The 23962-nt window shown below is 41.2% G+C and overlaps 1 protein-coding gene across 1 annotated transcript in view; it reads right to left on the bottom strand.

The window, feature by feature from the left end:
- The window catches only part of PITRM1 (pitrilysin metallopeptidase 1), a 46609-nt gene extending 29970 nt beyond the window's left edge, over window positions 1–16639 (bottom strand). Inside the window, exons 1-12 of the mRNA XM_048837679.2 lie at window positions 16484–16639; window positions 13600–13702; window positions 11970–12076; window positions 11026–11177; window positions 9306–9420; window positions 9134–9230; window positions 8478–8638; window positions 7168–7294; window positions 6418–6506; window positions 5410–5538; window positions 2855–2968; window positions 2284–2380 (exon numbers count right to left, since the gene is read on the bottom strand). Coding sequence (XP_048693636.2) covers window positions 2284–2380; window positions 2855–2968; window positions 5410–5538; window positions 6418–6506; window positions 7168–7294; window positions 8478–8638; window positions 9134–9230; window positions 9306–9420; window positions 11026–11177; window positions 11970–12076; window positions 13600–13702; window positions 16484–16536 — 1344 coding nt within the window. The 5' untranslated portion in view covers window positions 16537–16639. The remainder of the gene's footprint in view (window positions 1–2283; window positions 2381–2854; window positions 2969–5409; window positions 5539–6417; window positions 6507–7167; window positions 7295–8477; window positions 8639–9133; window positions 9231–9305; window positions 9421–11025; window positions 11178–11969; window positions 12077–13599; window positions 13703–16483) is intronic.
- Between the last annotated feature and the right edge of the window lie 7323 nt (window positions 16640–23962).

Here is a 23962-nt window from a genome sequence, read left to right as displayed (position 1 = left end):
TTTCTCCCCCTTAGCCCAGATCTCACCCATCCCCTTACTTTTGAGAATACACAAATATTCAGTCCAACTCGGAGGAAGGGCATGAAAAAAGTAAAATTGAACCAGAACTTCCAAGAGAGATCAGATTCTACAGTCAGTTACACATTTGTATGAGTTTTTCAGCCTAAAGAGAAAACTGTGTTTTTACATAACTCTGTTATGCGTTTAAATGGGACCACTGTTAACATAGATAAGATTTTATAAGCAGAAGTCTGCTGAGCCTTTTTGTTTTGGAGGTTTTGTTTTCGTTGTTAGGACTTGTGGTATGGGAGAAGTTATTAATTTTAAAATTTGTGAAACTACTATTGAAAGTTGATCAACACACTATACAAGAACCTGAACTGAAGAGATTGATAGTTTCTGTTCAGTAGAAGAAACACATTGGGGATGGGGTGGGGGAGAGAGACTTGAAATAAAGTATATTACAAAGCAAATTTTAAATAAATGAAGAAAAATTGTTCTTGAACTGCATTTATCAAAATTATGTTTTCTACAGTTCTCCATTCTCATTTACTGAATATATATTTATACACACACGTGTCCTAAGCATATAACATCTGTCAAAACTCTAAAAAATATTTAAGAATTCCGTGGGAACTTTCTGTTGCAAAGAACATTATTCTTTCTCATATATCAATTGAAATATCAACTGAAAAATGGGTAGGTTAGGTCTTGGGCAGAGGTAAATTTTTCTACAAACCTTGGAACAATAACAGTCTGTATTAAAAGAATGCTTCAAGATTTGGAAGAATTTAACATTACTCACTCATTAACTTTGATCATTCTAGCAACAATTTGACAAGTTCAATGTGGCTCTACAAATGTCAAAAAAAAATAATCAGACAAATTCCTCTCTGACTGCACTCTAAAACTAAAGTGTTCCAAGTTCAATAAATCTAACTTTTGCTTTTTTGTCACTGTTGTAACAAGAAATTAACAAAAGAAAAGCGAGAACTCAGTTACTGTACTGAACTTCCGGAGTTAAGTTCTAGTGTTTTTAAACTACCATCCCTAGAAAATGAAGTTATTTCCATTTTTATTATTAATAGAAATATGGAGAGATTAATATGGGATATCACTGCTGGAGACTTAAGCAGTTTCTTTTAATAAAGTACATTTCTAGAATATTTTCTTGAAGAGATAATCCTCAAACTTTGAATTAATTGCTTGCAAGTCTTATCAATTAAAAAGAGGGTTTTTTGCAGCAGAATTTAATCAGACAAGCTGAAGACATTTTTGAAAAATGGTGATCACCTTAGTGAGAAACTTATAAAGCTCTTTTTGCCAGATGCTAAGTTGAAAAGAACAATGAGACATTTTAAATTGAGTTTGATTTGATTATTCTATTTCATGCATTTCTCTTGCTGCTGTCCCCTCCCCAACTCTCCTGGTAACCCCACTATCCCACTCTAGAAGACCTCCTAAAATGCTCACTTCCTTTAGATCTTAGGGAGGTCCACTGGTGGGATTTGCAGGCTGGAGAAAGCATGGAACTTGGATTACATAGTGGAGAACGGGATATAGAGAGACCCAGCAAAGTGCGGGAGGGTACAGTGGTGAAGACAAGAAGGGTGACAGCAGAGTGAGGGATAGTGGACACGTGGAACACAGGGTGTAGCAAAACGGGGGAGAGTAGAGGAGTTGATCATTGGGAAAAGCAGAATGTGAAATATTCCACCTCACCTGCAGATCCTATAACTCACAGAGCCCCCACACTTGACAAAGCTTAGAAGGCTTCTCAGGGTTCCTAAGAGCCACCCACATTTTCTAGGGGGCTCATCTCTGCAATTGCTTCTATGTGGAAATTTTAGGTAAATATTCAAGCCAGTGCATATTTTCATGTTTAAACTATGAACTTTAATTACAGCAGCAAAACTAAGTACAGGGGACCAAGTATTCAGTCATTATTTATATAGCGCTATAGGGTGCAAGAGGCCTTACAAATGTGTAAGTCCATGCCCTGAGTTTACAAGCCCAGGAGAAATCGTTACCCAAGCAAGCAATCCCAGGGGACCTAATCATGTAAAGATTAGGGGATTGAGCCCTAAATTAGACAACTAATACAAAGTCTAATGACAACAGACCTTTGTTGATATTGAGGGGAACAAAGGAAGGAAGACAAAAAAAAAAAAAGATATTTCAGGAGAACGTCTGCATGAGAAAGGCCTTGCAAAATCTGACCCAGAATTCTAAGACACTGCTGAAAACTGACATTTTACCTATACAGAAAAAAGGAGCACTTACTGATGTCAGGGCAAGTCCAAAACTTGTAGACTGATGCTTCATCTGGATTTCAATTTTGTGAAGTAGGGCTTCAATCCTCTCTTCCTCAAATCCTTTCCTTTGGGGAAAGTTTTTGTTTTTGTTTTGTTTTTTTTAATATAGATATAGTGTGTGTACATATATACAAATACCCCCACATCCCCGAGAGAAGAACGCATGCACCCATTAACACATGAAAATGAATTATAATATTGATGAAGACGTGAAAATGAATGATAGTATTGATGAAGCATTGGTACTTAGTATGTACCATATAGAATAAAACCAATATGAAGTATGATCATACTGTGTCATTTAATGAAATAGCACTATTAACTCCGAAATATTATGGTGAGGGGCACACTATAGGACAAGTATTTAAGGAAGCAGGGAGGAGAGGGGCAATAAATAAGATTAGTTCTTAAAAGTATTGAACCATTGGAAATTGCTACTTTAGTGTAGTTTTCATACATTTAAAAATACATATTTTAAAAATACACTTCTAGTAATAGTTTTTGGTAAAAGAATACTTCGAGAATTTAACATTACTCACTCAATAACTTCATCTATTGTTCTAGCAGTAATTTGTTTGATGGTTTCTATGTCTTTCTCAGCAATTCCCTGCAGGCCTACACTGAAGTAAGCCTCTTGCGTGCAGCCATTAAACCTAGAATTAAAAAAAACATTTATTCCAGTGGTAGGTACTGAAACTTTGACACAGAACCACAGAAAGGTAATAACTAGTTAATGAATGTAAAAAAAAAAAAAAAAAAAAAAAGTTAGAATTTACAAGATTTAGACTAAGATGGAAAAGAAAAAACCTAACAAAAAGGCAAGGAGCCAAAATCTTCAGCTATTTATTTTTCAGTCTCAGTAGGAATGGTACACGGTTTTTAAAAGTTTCAGCCATACTTCAAACTAAAGAATGAAGAACAGCTACAGAACCAAAACTAAAATAGGAAGGACTGAAAAAATCTTGGAATTAATCTGTATGAGTGTTTTCAAATACAGAAGATTTTTCTGTATTTATATTATTTTTTTTTGATGGCAGACACGAAGAGGAAAACTCTTTTTAAACCAACACGTTCATTTTACTTATGACAGTGAGTAGAAGGGGTCTACAATTTAGTCTTCATATAGCAGTCTTTGAAAATTGAGTGCAGAGATGATATTTTGGGGGTTCCATGTTTGTGTCTCAGTGACTCAATAGATTTAGGGAAACTGGGATAAAGAAATTGTAGTCCAAGTTTTCACAAGTGACTAACTTTAGGGCTCAACTCTAAAAACTTAAGGTCCCATTTCCAGAAGTCCTGATCATCCTACAATTCCAACAGCAGCCAATGTAATAGGAGCTGTAGGGGTTCAGCACTGGTGAAAATCAAATCCCCTGCACTTAAAATTTAGCACACCAAAACTGAGCCACCCAAATTAGAGGCCATTTACATTTCCCCCACCCTCCTAAATGACTTGTCAAAGACCATAAAGTGATCCAGAATTCAGAAGTGTCTAATTCTCCGACTTATGCTCATTCCTCTAGACTATTACTCCAGGGGGAATTGTGCACAATTGTGCATGCGCAGAATTTATGTCCTCCGCAGACTTCTTTGAAACACAAACACTCAAACCGCCCACCCCCGCCCCGCAGATCCCCACTCCCCCTGCATCTGGACCAAGCCGAAGAGCCATCCACACCTGGATCCCAACCCCACTGAGCCCCACTCTCCAAGCATCTGGACCCCGCACTGAGCGCCCCCACACCCAGATACCCCACTGAGCCACGTTTATCCAGATTGCCCCACACAGAACCCTCATCTCACACCTGGATCCCCCACACTAAGCCCCTCCATATTTGGATCCTGCCTTGCTGAGCCTGCCTGCCCACATCTGGTGCACCTGGCACAGCTGGGCAAGGCTCTGGGGTGTTTCTGGGGCAGGCCCAGTCCTTGCGCTGTGTCAGGGTTGGGTGCAACCTTGCCACTGAGTCTGTGTCCCAGGGGGAGCTGCACAGTGGCCTGCCGTCTCCAAACAGCCAGGGGCCTCTCCCCCCAGAACCATGCTGGAGCCTCCTCTTTTATTTGAGGAATAAAATTTGCAGAATTTTAAAATATTGTGCACGGAATTTTTATTTTTTTTGGCACAGAATACTCTGGGGAGTAGACTATGCTGCTTCTTAACGTTGCACTGATAGATACATATAAGCTAAATTGGAAGTTACCAATGAGTTTCTTGCCAAGAAGTTGCACATTAACCTAGTAGGTACTAAATACTGTCATTTTAATTGGAATGAAGTGTAATTATTTAAAACATTAAGTACTCAGAAATGATTCTACCAGCAGTTATACACATGGGTATCTTTACTCATATAGAGTCCCATTTCTCTGTTCAATATATTACAAAACAATATCTGTACAATGCTCTATGTCTACAAGAGACTTTTGGAAATGCAAGGTAACTTAGATATTGTACTATGAAAATCTGATGGTATTTCATTATACCAATAAAGATGTGTTTGTGACAATCTTCATAGTACACTAAATCAATCAGAAAAAAAAAAAGCGCACCATAAGTAAATAAAAGCCTATCAAAGATTAAATTTACTGACTTTTCCGAAGTAATCCTAAAGCACTTAAGATGTCAAGATAAAATAGTTTTGGATATTGAAAAAAAATACTTTGACATGCGAGAGACTGCCACAGGGTTTCAATCCACTTGCTCCAGTGTATAGAGACAAACATACATCTGAAAACAACTGTTTAAACATTGCATGCAAGTAATTGGTAATAGCAAAATAGCAACATGGATTGTGAATTATGGGCCTTATTCTCAACTCCATTAAATCAATGTAAGTCAAGAATAAAACTATTTGTGTATCTTGCAAGGTCAAAATTTACACTTGAAGATACTTCACTGTTCCACTATGGAAAAGAGTAAAATACACCAGAAGATTCTTGTATAAAAATAGCCTGAAAATAATAAGAGTTAGCTTTCTCCCCACCTATCCTTCGATTTATTTTTTAAAAAAGGAAGTAATTTTATAACAAGAGCAGTATCAACGTTACAGGAGTTATAGTCATTAAAAGGTGATGCAAAGTGAATTGCGACACTTACCCAACATCAGGAGAAAAGTCTGTACCAAGATTGGCCTCAAGTAAGGCTTTGTAGAAGGGAGAATTAGGTCCACCAACCAACAGCGAAGACAACAGGTTAAGCGTGAAAGTTTCATAAGTATCTGTAATGCTAAGTAAAAAAATAAGTTTCAAAAAAATCAGTGTTACAGCATGGTTTTCTTTAAAATGGGATTGTGGGTATTATGTATTATATTTAAGTTATTGTTGGTATCAAACTACAGGGTGTGGGCTGGGAAGTGTGTGTGTGAGGGGGAGAGCAGAGGTTTTTGTTTTGTTTTTTAAAGTCACTGACAGTTGTGCACACACAGCTTGGGATCCTAGAGTTAAACTGGGTTCTTTCCACCTGCTACATCATTGCCAGTCAAAGGTTTTACTGGTTGAATTAGGCCCTGAGGTACATCTGGGCAACCCCATTACATGTAATAAGTCTGCCTAGATGCAACTCATTAGCATACAGTGAACCATTGGTCCCTAAACACTGGTCCGCAGAATACATGGTATTGGCTCTTTATTTCCACCCGCTAAAGTGGAAGACAGTTAAAAATACATTATTGCTTTCTTAACATTAACTGCTCTACATAATGACAGGTTTCAGAGGAACAGCCGTGTTAGTCTGTATTCGCAAAAAGAAAAGGAGTACTTGTGGCACCTTAGAGACTAACCAATTTATTTGAGCATGAGCTTTCGTGAGCTAGCTCATGTTCAAATAAATTGGTTAGTCTCTAAGGTGCCACAAGTACTCCTTTTCTTTTTGCTCTACATAAGAAATTGATGTAATTGTCACAGGGATGTTAATTTAATTGGAAAAGGGAGAGAAGGGAGGGCCACACAGTCATGATGGGATGTGAGGTGACCCACACTATGAAACAAATTTGAGAATCCTTATAGTAAACAATTTTGATTAAGCTCATGGTGAAATAAACTCTTAGTAAGTTCCTGATTTAAAGGAATAAGCATGATTCTTCTGTTGAAATTTCAATACACTTACTCTGTCAGCAAGAAGCTAACACTGATAGTTGTCTGCTTTGTAGGGTCTGCAGCAAATGAATCTGAGCCACATTTCACATGATGCTCTCTCTGTCAAGTATAATAAATAAGTAACTAGAGGCAGTAACATGATTTGAAACATTAAACTTGAACGGAAGTTAATAATAAAGCATAATTTGTGTTTCTATAGTATCTTCCTTCTGAGGATTTTAATACACTTTATAAACATTAATGAGTTAACTTGTAAATTCATGAATACGTCATCCCTGCTTGTTATCACCCACGTGAGGTAGGTAGTATCTCCATTACAAGTGGGAAATTGAGAAAGAAAGGGCCAAACAAATCCTGCCCTAACTTCCATCCCATTTGCATCCTGGTTGCAAATTAAAGCAGGAATTGGTCCAGAGAACAGAGCAAGCTTCTGGCAGAGCTAGGAATTAAGCCCACATCTCCTAACTCCCAGAACTCTGTGTCAATTGCTAGATGGATAATTCTCTAGTTAGTGAATACACTGTGGCAGTCTTCAAACACTGAGGGATCATTGAGACCCTAAATATAACAGTATACAGATCCTAGAAGTCAATCATTTAAATTTATCATAAGGCCCAAAAACTGTTAACACTTTTACAACCAAACAAAATGTGTGAGTTTTCTATAAAAACAAACAGTAAGTTGAATAGCATTGCAGAGCAGACTCAATATTTAAAGTAGTGCAATATAAAGGCTTGTTACATATTTATCTTTTACTTACAGGCTTATCCCAGAGTTGCTGTACTGGGATGGCAGTATTTGGTTCAATTCTATGAAACTTAGTCAGCGCTTCTTCATGAATTTGTTTTAAATGCTGCTCCAATGGGAAGTTACCATAAGTGAAGAACCTGCATTTTAAATGTAAGATTAGGATTTAATTTTTTAAAATTAATACAGCAGCAATGAAGTCTGACTTTCATGCATCTTTTAGTGAGTTATATGCAGAAATGAATGTGTCTTCATGGCCCCCAAACCTGTCAAAAATGTCACCAAAAATTCTGCTGCAGAAATAGAACTAGCACACACTAATCAGAAAGTTATTCAGAGCTGAAGATCCCATGCCATTTTCCAGTTTCATGCACTGAAGTCAAGAGCACTAAAAGCCAGCAGCTAGTTTGTAGGACAATCATACAGTACTCTTGGCGGGAAAAAGCTGCGTGTCCAAACAACCTAATCCCAGCAGGAAAATTCCCAAAACACTGTGTTTTTTAGAAGAGAAGCAAGGTTATTTAGCTTCTTGCAATACAGATAAGATCGCACAATCCTTGCCTCAGTGAGGTTACAAATTTTGGCCTCATCCTGCAATTGGGTCCACTGAGGCAGACCCTTGCACTTGCAAGGAGCATTATCGATTGATGGTGGCTCTAGGAGCTGCCTATGCTGATCATATTGGATTATCAAGATCTATATTTAGACATGTTAGTAAAAGCAGGATGAAGAGAGAAACAAAACAGGGGGATGCGGCTGGGAGGTCATCATTGCAATAGCTTAATCAATTTCTCATGAAAGATGCTGGATTGATAGCCCTCTAAGCTGAATTTCTATTTATCCACATAATTGGTTCAGAAAAGGGAGAAGCAATACAAGTTTCCCCACTAGTACCCCTCAATTCTATCTGAAGGAATCACCTTTCAGTCTCCATGTCAAGTGAATTATTAGCTTCTATGCAGGCCTTGCCAAATATACCAACAGTTAATGGCTGAGCAATGTCAACACCTACCAGTAGGAATCCAATACCATTACCTCATGTCACACAAGCCACTGAAGAGCCATCAGATTATAACATCTTTCTGTGACTTCCAATGTGGGCTGGATTTGAATGAGTGACAAAATTTAAAAAAAAAACAAACAAAATAAAAAAACCCTATACCCATTTATCCATTCTTGGGGCTATAACATTTTTCCTCACGCCTTACTTAGTAAACACTAATATAAAGAAAATACCTGCTTTATTGCGAGAGACACAGGTAAACATATACACGGTTAACCCAGTATATCACCTAAGTCGTCAGCAACAACAATTTAAAGTACCTAGCATTGCTTGGATGATAATGAGTGGCATGGAACTGTTTAAGCTGTTCCCATGTAAGGTCAGGAATACTTAATGGGTCTCCACCAGATATTACACCATAAGTGTGATCAGGAAGGAGTTTATTCTGTAGGTGTTGTGAGAATAACCTCTCATTGTCTGTCTTAAGGGGAAAAAAAAGATACATTTTAGCAAGCCATCGGAAGAAACTTTAAGATTAAAAATATTTAACAGTAAGACCTAATCTTATAGTCCTTATTCATAAAAGTAATTCTTACACAAGCATGTAGTCCACCAGTTTCATTGACTTTAATACAACAATTTTTATTAAAAAGTTTTTGTCACTTTAATCAGATCACTAGTGGCCTATTGCTGCAACATCATAATTCCAACCTTTGCTCAAAAGATAGGACAACAGCAAGATTCACCACTTAAATACTACATTTATATAAATAATAAGCTTTTCAACAGACTATCCTTCAAAATAAATCTTATTCAATCTATCTTCAGAATTACTATTGAGTATATGAGGTTAATAGTGGGGAGAGTAGAGCTATTCAAACTCAATGAAACTATGAAATTGTTAATCTGCAATCTCAACTATTTTAGATATTCACAATGCACTTTTATAGTGTTGATAATAAAAGCCAGAACTTACAAATGCCCCTTTCATTTCATTAAAAACAATTCCTTTGAAGACTAGTGGTGTCTGAGGATCAGTTGGATTCTCATGCTCTAACCTCCAACCTTCTTGCCTGTAAAAAAAGTTTTAAAATTATAAGCAAGTCTTTGATTTTTAATGTTTATACACACAACTGTACAAGTCTTACCAGAAATCTAGTTGTCGCAAACATGGGAAAAAAGCAGCATCCAAATACACAGACAGGAGATTCTGAAAATCCTTTGGATTTTGTGTTGAAAATGGGTAGAGTGTGTAATCACTGGCTGTATACAAACAAAGTCAAATATTAATGACCAAAGTATTTTAGGAAGTTTGCAGTGCATTTCACTTCCTATTTTTATTTTAAGTTTGATTGTCCAAATAATTAACTGGAACAGAGTAGAAGCTCGCTAATTTGCACACCCAATAACTTCTGTAGAATGTGATGGTTTCTCCCCACTCCTCAGCAAAGATCTAATACTATAGTAAGGAATTCATTGCTAAGATAGCTGTTTTGTAAAAGTGATGCTAACAGAACATTTACTTATATGCTATGAAATACCAAATAGTACACCTCTACCCAGATATAATGCGGTCCTCGGGAGCCAAAAAATCTTACTGCGTTATAGGTGAAACCGCGTTATATCGAACTTGCTTTGGCCTTGAGCATTTCCGTTATTAATAATCACTTCCCGGCAGACTGACCTCTCAGAACCCCCGACCGATCCAACCCCACCGCTCCTTGTCCCCTGACTACCCCCTCCAGAGACCCCTGCCCCTAACCACCCCCAGGACCCCACCCCCTACCCTACACCCCTGCTCCCTGTCCCCCGACTGCCCCGCCCCCATCCACACCCCTGCCCCCTGACAGGCCCCTCCCAGGACTCCCACGCCCTATCCAACACCCCCGTTCCCTGTCCCCTGACCGCCCCCCGAGACCCTGTGCCCCTTATCCAACCCCTCGGCCCCAGCCCGGCACCCTTAACACGCCACTCAGAGCAACGTGTTGGAGCCAGACGCGCTGACGCGCCAGAGCGTCAGCCCCGCCCCCCGGAGCGCTGCTTTACCGTGTAATATTTGAATTTGTGTTATATCAGGTTGCGTTATATCGGGGTAGAGGTGTATATGAAAATTAATCTATACTTGTCAAATGAACAAAATACATTTTATGCATCAGCACCGACTTGCTTGTTTATAAAATTCAACATTTTGCAATGGATCTCCCAGTCAATGTAATTAGAAAGGTTCAACAATATTTATAAATAACTATAGCAAAAACAAACAAACATGGTATTTAGGAAGTAAGCCGTAATCATAAAGTAAAAGATAATTAGCAATACTGTATATGCCAGGGGTTCTCAAACTTCATTGCACCACAATGGGTGCAGGGGGTGGAGGGATGGCTCAGTGGTTTGAGCATTGGCCTGCTAAACCCAGGGTTGTGAATTCAATCCTTGAGAGGGCCATTTAGGGATCTGGGGCAAAAATTGGTGATTGGTCCTGCTCTGAGCAGGGGGTTGGACTAGATGAGCTCCTGAGGTCCCTTCCAACCCTGAAATTCTATGATACGACCCCCTTTTGACAACAAAAATTACTACACAACTCCAGGAGGGGGGAGCGAAGCCTGAGCCTGCCCGAGCCCCACCACCCCAGGTGGGAGGGGAAAGAGGGAAGAAAGCCAAACCCTGAGCCCCACTGCCCTGGACAGAGGGGGTGAGATGGGTGCAGAGCCAAAGCCTTGGGCTTCAGACCAAGGTGGCTGGACTCGGGCTTCAGCCCCACAAGTCTAAACTAGCCCTAGTGACCCCATTAAAACAGGGTCGCAACCCACTTTGGGGTCCCAGATTGAGAACCGCTGAATTATACGCTCTTAGTTATCTTGAACTTACCTGTGAATGCATTCATGAAAGTGGACAGTGATCTGTTTAACATTTTAAAGAAAGGATCTCTGCAAGGATACTTCTGAGAACCACAAAGCACGGTGTGTTCAAGGATATGTGGAACACCAGTACTGTCCAATGGGGTGGTACGAAATTGTACACTGTAAAAGAATGCAACACAATAGTTTGTGACCAAAAGACAGCACATCTATTACTTGTTTTGCAGTTTAGCCTTAAGTGAAAGGCAGCATGCTTTAGTAACTAAACTAGTCTTCCAATACTGGTGCTGCTGGGAGGCAGAAACATCATATCTTTTAAGGGGAAAAAAAACAAGCTCACAATTAGAGGACTTTTGGGGGCTCGCCAGGAGAATGTATACCTTTTGGATGATATATGGTGTTTTTCCAGTGCATGATATGCGGTTCAGCAGACAAATTAAGTAGCTAAGGTTGTTGATAAAACAGCTGCAGTAGCTAACACCTATATAGTAAATGTACGTCCCCTTTTGACAGTGACTATAGCAATAATTGTTACTAACCTTACAGGTAAATTGTGTGAATTAAGTTTTTGACAACATGTGAAAATTGTACCACTTTAAGTTAAAAACAGCAGCATCTTCTTGCGTAGAAGCTCTTAAATCCATTTAAGAGGGTCTTACACCAACTTAGTTTACAAAGATAAGCAATCAACATAAGAGAAATTGATAAAGCACTCTGAAATGGATTTCCTTACTGAAAAAATAAACTCATTTCACTAATTAAAAGGCAGAATTCAAATTAAGTTTTTCAACAGTTTTGGTAAAATAGGATTTTTTAAAATCTTGCAACTATGAGCTTCTTAAATGGAAAGTATTAGTAACGTTTGAGTATTATGAAGCTGTATTAGCATTTGCAGGTCTCAGGTCGATCTTCATATGGAAAGTGCCTTATAAATACTAATACTAAAATGAATACCTGAATAGATTATTGGAGTCCTCACGTGCCACATGTAAATATTTGGCTCCTGTGTTCTCATGACTAAGCTTCACTGCAGTTAGGAATAGCTCAGGAACAGCTTCTACCTACATTGGAAGAAAACTTCCATATTAGTATTTATATAAATTCTAGGTAAAATAATTTGAGAACACTATGAAAAGAACCAGCTAGCCTCTGCTGCACATCAAACACTAGAACTGAATTAGAAGAAATTAAGGTTATGATGGAAAGCAAAAGCAAAGAATTACATACGGAAGATTACACCACCATATCATTCAATATTATATTAAAGTCAGGCACATTCAAAGGATTAACAGTCATCCCACTATGTTTTACATGCAAGTATGCTTTACCTTCCTTGTCTTTGTTGTTTTATGTTGCAACCCTTTTTTGATATATTACAAAAAAGTCACCAATATTTTTAAGAAACAAAGTATTAAGGAGTAACGTAGAAAAGCCTAGGATTTTACTGTGTTCCCGTTTGCTGAAAGGTGCACTGTTATGTACGCTGTCATTGACAGATACTTTCCACGTGCTATAAATGATTTTGCAAGACCATTTGCTGCTTATGTACCTCCATGTTTCTGAGAGCCAGATGAAGCACTTATACCCCCATCCTGCAGCTGGATTTATGTGTAGGTCCTGGCCCTCACACCCAAATGGAGTCTGATTAATATCAATGGGACTCAAGAAGTCACTAAATTGCATCTATTTCAGGATCAGATCCTTAGGTTGTAAATAAAACTTAGTTGGTGAATAAAACATTAGTGGTACGGGTCTATTTTTAGCAGATAGTTTTCATAGCATGTTGAATCAGAGGTGAATAAATACAAGAAAAGTAAATTAAACAACACATTTACCTGAAGGGCAGAAATTGTGTCAGAATTAGTAACCAACAATACTTGTCTGGTATAGGAAACAATCTTTGAACAATTTGGCCACTTGTATAAATTGTAAGGAGAAGATAAAGTGTAAATTCAGAAGATAGGGTACTGCGCTAAGGATCTACTTGCTATTACTCGCTTCAGCTCAGATCACTGATTTTGGTCAACTTACTTCCAACTCTATGTGCTAAAGTTTCCCCTCTGTAATATGGGGATAATGACAGACTTCCTTTAAAAGGATATCAGATGAAAAGAGCTATATAAATATTGCTACTTCCACTACAATAAATAGGGTATGCCTCCCTGACTTAAGAAGAGTTCATATTTTTGTAATGACTTACAGAAACAAATAGCAAAGAACACACAGTGAAATACAAGTACTGACAGATGACTGAATGTTTAATATAATAGTTTTCAATGGCTTGAGTTTTTCTCCAAAGTTTACATACAAGTCACTGTGTTTTCCTTATAACAAATTCTAACAGAATTAGTATCTTCTTTTAAAGCAGGCATTTTGTTTTAGCACTGCCTAAAGATTTTTGTCCACAAGAATATTTTAGCTGCTTCTATTTGATATAGCATATATACTCAAAGCATATATGTAAATATTTACCCTGCAACCCTAACTCTTGGTCTCAATTTCTGCAGGGAAACATCTAACACTAAATTCTTTTGTCCAGTTATAAAGTACTCACAGTGAGACTGAGAAAAAGACAATACTGTACCTGGTTTACAGTGAACCCATGGATTTGTTCTCCTATCTTGTACTGTAGTGCTCTTTCATTTGCAGGCCCACTCTTCCACCTCCATGACTTTTGATTCAAAGTCCTGAAATAACATTTTCTTTTTGAAAAAAGATGCAACCGCAAGAGTAGGTTTCTCTGTACCTTATCCCCTTTCTGTGCTTAATTTTGGGGGTGGGGAAAAGGGTGTATTATTACAAATATTGCATTCTATAGACCAGTGATTCTCAACCTATTTACCATTGTGGGCCACATGTGTGTTATGTGGGCTGCATCCAATGCTACCAGCATGGCCCTGAGGATGTCACCTGGGCCGCAGCTGGGTGCTGACTGGGTTGCAAGCAGCCCATTGGGCACAGGTTGAGAACCACTGCTACAGACAAATGCCACGTTCCTACCTAGAAGACTTTACAAGATAAAGTTGAAATTATTGCAAGATCGGAGCCTCATATGAACAGCCCCTCCTTCCCCCACGCACACAACATTTCACTGACTTCAATGGGCATATGCCTATATTGAGCTCATTTCAGGATTGGGGCCTAAAACAAAAGAGGCAAACATTGGTTAGGGTGGGTGTCAACTTTAGGGTCTTGTCTATATTGGGAAAATTTCAAAACAAAAACAAACATTCCCATCAGTTCACCAAAGCCCTCCTGCAATCAAAACTCCAGAGGCCAGACCTATTTTTACCTCTGTGTTAGTTATGTCAGTTTTTCTTGCTGAACTGGTAGGAATTTTTGTAGATGCTTTCCAGTGTAGACATGGCCCAGAATTATGCAATATTTTAAGGGAGTAATGTGAGGACTGGGGAGAGCAATCAGCATCATTGGGTTATGTCACATTGATCAGAGTTATAGGAAGTAGAAGACTGAGTGAAGTAATGGTTTTGCTGGGGTAATATCAGGGAAATAAACAAGTTCTAGATAATAGGATGGGGGAGGTTGTGTGTCAGGGTAATAGTAGAAATGTAGCTGGGAAGGACAGTTAGAAGGAGGGACCACAGAGTGATTAAGATCTATGGAGTGTGAAGGAGGGGTTTCTGTGAGGCAGTGTCAAATGGATTATGACCTCACTAGGGGAGGTATTTCTGTAGCAGATTAACAGCAGGGGGTGAAATTGTGCATGTTGGTATAAGGACCCTGTGTGTAAATGAAGAGAGGGAGCATTATCAGGAGTAGGGACTGTGAGGGGGTCATATTAGAGACGGTCAGGATGATATGTTAGGATGTGTATGGATGAGGGGAATGTAAAATTTATAGGGGATAACAGGAAGTTTGGTACTGTAAGCACACAAACTGGGGGTGGGATGGGGAGAACGATGCTATTGGGGTGGTGGGGAAGGATATAGAGGGCTCAGGAAGGAGGATGATATGGCAGGTGGAGGAGGGCTACGAGAAGGATAGAGGGGATGTGTGGGGAAGAGGATAATATGGGAATATGTAGGGTTGGGAGAACGAGGACATGGGGTGTGCTGGGGGGAGATGTCTGGAAGAAAGGATGATATGGGGGAATATATAAGATGTGGGGGGTAGGGGAAAGGAGGGGATGTGGGGAGAAGGATGGTGTGGCAGCTGGGGGGGAAATAGAGGATGTGTAGGAGATGTCTTGAGGGGCAAATGCTGTAGGGTATGTGGTGAGGATAGAGGGGATATGGGGGTTGCTGGGGAAAGATGGATGTCTAGGGAGAAGAATGGAGCGGGGGGAGGATACAGGGGATGGGGAAGACGTCTGGGGAGACAAATGCTGTGGGGGGAGGATACACGGTGTGTGTTGGGTCTGGGAGAAGGGGGCTACGGAGACGAATACTGTGGGGTATGGGGGAAGATACAAGGGGTGTGGGGGGCTGGGGGAAGAGAGGATGTCTAGGGAGGCAAATGGTGTTGGGTAGGATATAAGGCGTGTGGGGAGTCTGGGGGGAATGTCTAGGGAAACAAATGCTGTGGGGGAGGATATAGGGGGTCTGGGGGAAGGGGGGTGTCTGGGGGAGACAAATGCTATGGGATGTGGAGGAGGATATACAGGGTGTGGGGGGTCTGGGGGAAGGGGGGGATGTCTAGGGAGATGAATGGTGTGGGAGGAGGATACAGAGGGTGTGGGGTGCCTGGGAGAGACATATGCTGTGGGTGGAGGATATAGGGGGAAGGGGGGGATGTCTAGGGAAATGAATGGTGTGGGGGGAGGATACAGAGGGTGTGGGGAGGCTGGGGGGTGTCTGGGGGAGACGAATGCTGTGGGGTGCAGGGGAGGATATGGGGGGATGTCTAGGGAGACGAATGGTGTGGGGTGCGGATACAGAGGGTGTGGGGTGCCTGGGAGAGACATATGCTGTGGGGGGAGGATATAGAGGGAAGGGGGGGATGTCTAGGGAGACGAATGGTGTGGGGTGCGGATACAGAGGGTGTGGGGTGCCTGGGAGAGACATATGCTGTGGGAGAGAATACAGGGGGTCTGGGGGAAGGGGGGCATGTCTGTGGGAGACGAATGCTATGGGATGTGGGGGAGGATACAGAGGGTGTGGGGAATCTGGGGGAAGCCTAGGGAGACAAATGGTGTGGGGGGGGGGAGAATACAGAGGGTATGCGGGGTCTGGGACAGACATATACTGTGGGGGGGGTATAGGGGGGATGTCTAGGGAGACGAATGGTGTGGGGGGAGAATACAGAGGGTGGGGGGGCGGCTGGGGGCGTCTAGGGGAGACGAATGCTGTGGGATGTGGGGGAGGATACGGGGTGGGCCTAGGGGAAGGGGGGTTTCTGGGGAGGAAGATGCTCGGGGCGGGCGACGCGTGTGAGCCGGTGGATGGGGCGATCGGGCCCCAGGACCGCCGTCCCCGCCCTACAGCGCCCCCCGCTCGGCCCCTCCTCACCGGCTGAGGCTCAGCAACAGCAGCCGCCGCGCCGCCCGGTAGCGGCCCCACATGGCGCAGCCCGTGACCCCCGGCGCAGGAACCCGACTGAGGCGCCACGCCGGGCCGCGTCCGGGCCTGCCGCTGCCTGGGGCCTCTGGCGGGGCGGCTCCGCCCCGAGACCCGCCCTGCACCGGGCCCTCATTGGCGCGGCTGCCCGTGGCTCCGCCTCCCGCCGGCGGGGAGAGACGCCCCGGTTCCGGCATGGGCCCGCGGTCGCCCCGGCGCCTCCTCGCCCGGCGCTCGCCGGTTGAGGGCAGCCCGCGCGGCAGCGACAGCCGCCCCGGGGCGCTCTTGTCTCAGGCTCGACAGCGGGAGGCTCCGAGCACGGTCACCTCGCACCCCCTTGGGGGGGCTCCCGGGCATTTCCCGCCGCGAGGCTGGGCTCGGGGGCGCCCGGTGTGGCTCCTCCGCGGGGTCAGCCCCGCTCCCCTGGGGCTGGAGGGCAGCCCCGCTCCGCTGTGCTCAGAACTAGTCACCTGGTGGAAAAGACACAACTTGGAAAGGCGGGGGGGGAGGGCGCTGTCTATTGTCAGGTTCGCAACTCCTCGCTCTGTCTATATCAGAAACGCTCATCATTGCCGCAGTCCGCCTTGGGTTAAAGAGACGGGAATATTCGGGAAGTCGCTCATCCAGTTTCGAACCGGCCACCCTCTTGGGGTGCTTTGTCCCCCAGCTGGTTCTGGCAAAGCTGGACATGGCTTTGTCCAATATCTGATCGGGGGTGGCGCACGTTTTAAGAGTGCCCCACTTAGGCACAACTTCACCTGCACCAGTACACACGAGGTCATGGCCGCCAGTGCCGGTGTGCTTTTGGGAGAATGGTGCCCTTCCTGCTCCCTTTCTCCAGCCGGTTGGTGTGTGCAAGGTGAGACTGGAGGAGGTGGGGTGATGCCACCAGGCGTGAGTCCATGTCATTCCCAGAAGTACCAGAATATCTAGTATTCTGGGAATGCCTGAGTGGCCACCCTAGATATGATACAGAAACACGGTAATCCGATCTCTCTCTAATAGGGCTCTACATCAATAGAGCACCTATGGCATCGTTTCTAGTATTTATTTCTCTGATTACACAAATTTAATAGGCCAGGCATGCCAGTTAGTATTAAAAAAAATTGAACAAGTGTAGGGTGAATGTACTTTCTCTGAATATCTAAGCATCTGTTTGTCCTCTATTTTGCTGGACATGTAACTGATGGGTTCACTTTTAAATAATAATTACCTCCTGTATTTTTGAGCCATTCCGCTACAGTTGGATTATTTTTCTTTTTCCAGTGAGACGCTACCAATAGTTGAGCAGCTACTAAAGATGAGAGATTAATTCTTCATGTCCTTTTATATGTCCATTTCCACTAGGAAGTGCTAGGAAAATTACCTAAGGATCATTTGGTAATGAATAAGTAAGTAAGGAAGTGTTATTTATTCCTTCTCATAACTCAAGAACTAGTGGTCACCAAATGAAATAGGTTTAAAACAAACACAAGGAAGTTTTTCTTCACACAACATACAACCTGTGGAACTCTTTGCCTCAGGATGTTGTGAAGGCCAAGACTACAACAGGGTTCAAAAAAGAACTAGATAAGTTCATGGAGGATAGGTCCCTCAATGGCTATTAGCGAGGATGGGCAGGGATGGTGTCCCTAGCCTCTGTTTGCCAGAAGCTGTGAATGGGCAACACAGGATGGATCACTTGATGATTACCTGTTCTGTTCATTCCCTCTGGGGCACCTGGCATTGGCCACTGTCAGAATACAGGATATTGGGCTAGATGAACCATTGGTCTGTCCTGGTCCTCTTTGTTACTGGTCCTCTTTTTCCAGATCAAACCCCAACCCTCATGAATAATTTGTACTTTCCCCGGCATATTGTATAAGGTTATTTTTTGTGTTAGGAAAGTTGTCTGCAAAGATTAATATAAATTAGTTTCAATGTTTTTGTTTCCTAATTGACCAAATATTGTCACTTCTATGAAAGGTAGCTTTCTGTATTGTGACGGGGCAAGGCCAGATGGCTATAGAAAAGTAGTGGGAGATAGATATATTAGCTCCAGGCTAAACAAATCCCTGGTACTAGGATAAGTGAAATGGCAGCTGCTCCAGGTCAATTAAGACACTTGGGGCCAATTAAGAACTTTCCAGGAGGCAGGGAAGATGCTAGGTTGATGGGGACACCTGAAGCCAATCAGGGACTGGCTGAAACTAGTTAAAACCCTCCCAGTTAGTCAGGTGGGTATGCATGTCAGGAGCTGTAGGAGGAAGTTATGCTGTTGGAGAGATTGAGTAGTACATGCCATATCAGGTATAAGGAAGGAGGCCCTGAGGTAAGGGTGAAGTGGAGCTTAACAAAGTCAGGGTTGCTGTGGGGGAAGTAGCCCAGGGAATTGTACATGTCATGTTTCTAAGAGGTCAGCTACCATAGCTGATACTATTAGGGTCCCTGGGCTGGAGCCTGGAGTAGAGGGTGGGCCTGGGCTCCTTTGCCCCCTGATTAATCATTGAGACTGGGAGACAACAGAGACTGTGCAAGGAAGGATAACTTCTCCTCACCTCCCTTGCTAGCTTATGATGAAAATGGCTCAGTAGACTGTAACCCTTGTCCCTAGAGAGAGAAGGGTTATGTGGAGGGTCAAAGTGAGCCTCTGAGGCTAGTGAAATCCTCCAGGAAACATGAGACCCACAGAGGCAAGGACAGAGCTTTGTCACAGCATACAACTATTTTTTCCTAGAAAGTTGAAAAACATAATACCTAACTTGAAAGTATTGGTACCATGGGAGAGTAGGCCAATTAGTTTTGATCTCTAAATGCAAGTTGGCAAATTTCTACTTCCAAGGTGGAAAAGTTCAGAAATTTACAGGCAACTCAGAATAGTGGGTCAGAACAAAAATCATTGTGCAGTCTTAAAGACAATCCTGAAAACCTACTCAGTTTTTAAAAAACTAAGTTCTAATTAATTTCACATACCGCACCTGTTACTGATGGCTCGCACATTCTCCTAACTTGTGGTTTTACAATCACATCTCCTTAGTTTTGGAAAAAAAAATCTATTTCCTGTTACATGAAGACAGACACAAACAACAGGGGAAACTAATCAAGGCCTGCAACTGGATTCACATGTGCAGATACTTGTACCGAAGCACAGCCCTATAGATACAGTAGTAACATGTTTTAAGTGGAGACCTGGTATGTAGACTGGGCAAGTACATCTTTGATGTCATTTGATTGACCTCAGTGGAGATTCACTAGAGATCAGTTTAACTCTGTGTGCCTACTGAAGAATCTATTGTATTTCAGTCTTCTATTCTTGTTCTGATCTTTACTGGCGATGGTCTGATATTTGATTTAGGTGATAAATTGAAATAATACATTTTTAGGTACTAATACAGGAATTGATGTCTCATCTTCATTGTATGGGCTCTAATACATATTCCAAAAGAGACCAAGAAGCTGGGGAATTAAGTATGTCCCCAAAAATTTTCAAACCCATGTTTCTACATGTAGATTCCTACATTTATATTTAGACACTTAGACATAAGCGGCCTGATTTTCGGAAGTGCTGAGAAACTTGTGAATCCATTTTAAGTCAACAGGAGCAGCAGGTGCTCAGGTCCTTTGAAAATCTGACCATTTCTATCTAGGTACCAACATTTTAGACACCAAAATTTTGGCTATGGCATTTTCTGAAAGCTTTGAAATCTTATGTGGCCCAACAATTTCCATTTAAAATATTTTACTAAATCAGCATCTATATCTTTCTGACTCCAAGCATGACAACACAGGTTTTAAAAAGGACACACTGTTTAACAACAGTTCAGCCACTTTAGTTCCTCTCTCTATACAGCACAGCATCCTCTGATCTTTATTTCCCTTTTCATCACTGTATGGCACAACTCTCCCCTCTTTCCCACTACATTGTGTACCCCCTTTATTCCTTTCATCTTCATTACATGACTCAGCTCCCTCATCTGTCTTCTCTCTCTTTTCCTCTACTACAGGGTGCAGCTCCACCAAAACACAGTGCAGATATTACTCCCTTATCTCTGTTCACCAGCTACAATGTTGCAGCCTATCCTTAGCGTCTTTCTGCCTCTCCCACTTTCCCTCTCAACTTACATGTTTTTCACTTTAGTTTTCTGTTATCTTTTGTTTTTACTTTTAGATTTTAACATTGGGAGCCAAATTCATTTCTGGTATAACTCTGATGTAGTTAAAGAAGGTTTTGGAAGATGTGCACTAACTAGGGTAACCAGATATCCCAATTTTATAGGGGGACAGTCCCGATATTCAAGGCTTTGTCTTATAGAGGATATTATCTCCCACCCCGTCCTAATTTTCACACTTGCTATCTGGTCACCCTAGCATTAACTCATCACCTGTATAGAACAGTGTCCTTCTATTTTCATTACCCTTGTCTGCCTTTCCTCCGCTCTCCTTCCTTCTCCCCATTTCACTTCTTTTGTTTCTTATTTCATTTGTTGAATCTTGGTTCAACTTAAATTTTAAGTTCTTTGGGGCAAGGACTATTTTTACTGTGTGTGTACAAGACCTAGCACAATGGACTGGAGCTTCTGGGCCCTACCGTAGTAGTAGTAATACCATAATTACACCAGGAATTAATTAGGTTTCATCATAATTTTTTAAATATAATAAATTATGTTCTTGAAACAATAAATAAAAAGGGGTAGTTTCTGGAACTCCAAAGAAATGAGTTTACACTTCATAGTGTTTTGTTCAAATACAGTTTGAAATATTTTCTATTTATTTCCTCACACTAACACCATAATGTTAGCGTTTGACACCACGGAGCAATTTTTACTTTAAGAACATTATGTTGACCTTCCTCTTTCTATTTAGTTATGTTACTTATTTTCTAAGGTTTAGTATGAAGCATTTCCTTAATTTGACCATGAACTACCATATCTTATTACAGGTTTTTGTCATTGTTCCTTTGTTTGCCTCCTGTAATTTGTGACACTAACTGGAAGAGTTTTCTATTGCCATCTTTTATTTTTCATTGGGGTGTTTGTACTGGTATGAAGGCCCATTGCCTGTCTGTATTCATACCAGTGCATTTGACCAGCAGCATGTATTTGCAAACTCAGACAGTCTGCTGGGGCAGAGTTTCAAAGTGCAGCAGTTTTTTATTCCTAAATGTAGGGATTAGTTACAAAAAAATTTCTTATAACACCCTTCTAGATAGCTTTACATCATTTTTCTCTATTGATCTTACCCTTACTAACCTCATACATTATTTTTTTTCTCTTTCTGAAATGGAACTGAAATTCATGTGGCTATTTTGCTTCATTTCCTAATTGTGCTAGCTTACTCATGCAAAAGTAACATAATAGTGAGAATATAGTTTGTTTGTGGATACATATTGTTTAAAATGTCTTTGAAATGGAGCAGTGAATTTAAGACAAAAAGGAGAATTCAGAGGAATCTCTCCACCAAATAAAAAAATATATATAATGGGTCTAAAATGAGCATAGTCTTAGTTCTGCACAACATCATATAAAGAATTTTGAGTTATCAGGGCCAAAGTCTACTCAGTTATTTTAATGTAAATTCAGATTCACTGGACTGACTTCAGTATACTTCTTCATTGATGAAGAGTAAGAGTGGAATTTGGTCCACAGTGTTTTATTGACCCTTTATTTAATAGAAATTATAGATTCAAGGGCCAGAAGGGACTATTGTGGTAATGTAGTTTGACCTCCTATATAACATAGGCCAAAGAACTAAAATAATTCCTAAAGCATACCGGTGACACTAAGGACCCCTGTATTCATACCTTACATGCTATTGTAATAATCTTTGTGCAAAATATGCTTTGTGAGGTACCATTTGAAAACTAATAATTTACTGATCATTTATATTATTGCATGATGTATGTATGGTATGTGTATTAAGAGTTATGAATATAGTCTGAAATTATGACTGAAGTATATGTAAACCGGGTATGTTAGGTAGTTGCTAAACAGATCTATCTGAGAAAAAGGGAATATGTATTTGATTATCTGACCAGCCCAGTATTCGGGCAAAGACAATGAAAGTCCATATTTACGTATCAGCAGAAACAGGACCATCAAGACATCAGGGTGAGGAGATGGCAGGAAACAGAACAATTTGCATTTCAGAAGAAAAAGCATGGGCTTCTATCAAGGTTCCTTCCCCACTCTGAACTCTAGGGCACAGATGTGGGGACCTGCATGAAAGACCCCCTAAGCTTATTCTTACCAGTTTAGGTTAAAAAGTTCCTCAAGGTACAAACTTTGCCTTGTCCTTGAACCCTATGTTGCCTCCACCAAGCGTGTTAAACAAAGAACAGGGAAAGAGCCCACTTGGAGATGTCTTCCCCCCCAAGCCCTACACCCCCTTTCCTGGGGAAGGCTTGATAAAAATCCTCACCAGTTTGCATAGGTGAACACAGACCCAAACCCTTGGATCTTAAGAACAATGAAAAAGCAATCAGGATCTTAGAAGAAGAATTTTAATTAAAGAAAAAGTAAAAGAATCACCTCTGTAAAATCAGGATGGTAAATACCTTACCGGGTAATCAGATTCAAAACATAGAGAATCCCTCTAGGCAAAACCTTAAGTTACAAAAAGACACAAAAACAGGAATATACATTCCGTTCAGCACAGCTTATTTACCAGCCATTTAAACAAAAGGAAATCTAACACATTTCTAGCTAGATTACTTACAAGTTCTAATACTTCATTCCTGTTATGTTCTCGGCAAAAGCATCACATAGACAGACAGACAGACCCTTTGTTCCCCCCTCCCTCCCCCAGCTTTGAAAGTATCTTGTCTCCTCATTGGTCATTTTGGTCAGGTGCCAGTGAGGTTATCTTAGCTTCTTAACCCTTTACAGGTGAAGAGGTTTTGCCTCTGGCCAGGAGGGATTTTATAGTTCTGTATACAGAAAGGTGGTTACCCTTCCCTTTATATTTATGACAGCTTCCTTCACAACCAGACTCCATGTTGTCTTCCTTACAGTTTGAATAAACTTTACTTTTGAGGGTTTACCCTCAGAAGAATCAATTTCAAAAGTTTGCTGGCCTATAAAGACAGGGGTTCTGAACCTCAAGTGATGAGCATTGAATCAATTCATTCCACACAATGCTATTGTATTATACAAATGTATAGAGTAAGGCCTTTTCTGAAAGCTAATGACACACTGTGATTAACAACACTGTAAAATGTATGTATTAACATTATGTAAGGAATTATGGACTCTCATTGATATTAGGCTGTACAGTCTGCCCATACAGCTATCTACCAGTCTCCTATGTAAACTAAGCATTGTAGAATTAGAACCAATGGAAGCCCCATTTTCATAGAAATAATACAGGGGGGTGGGAAGCCCACAGGAGGGAAAGGACAGCGTGAGGTTATCCTGTCATTCATTGAACTTTGGAAGATATAAGCAAGGACAGAAG

This window comes from Caretta caretta, chromosome 2, assembly GCF_965140235.1.
Source record: "Caretta caretta isolate rCarCar2 chromosome 2, rCarCar1.hap1, whole genome shotgun sequence".
In the NCBI taxonomy this organism is placed as follows: Eukaryota; Metazoa; Chordata; order Testudines; family Cheloniidae; genus Caretta; species Caretta caretta.
Note: the sequence above shows the minus strand (reverse complement) of the source record. Positions and strands in the feature narration are given on the sequence as shown.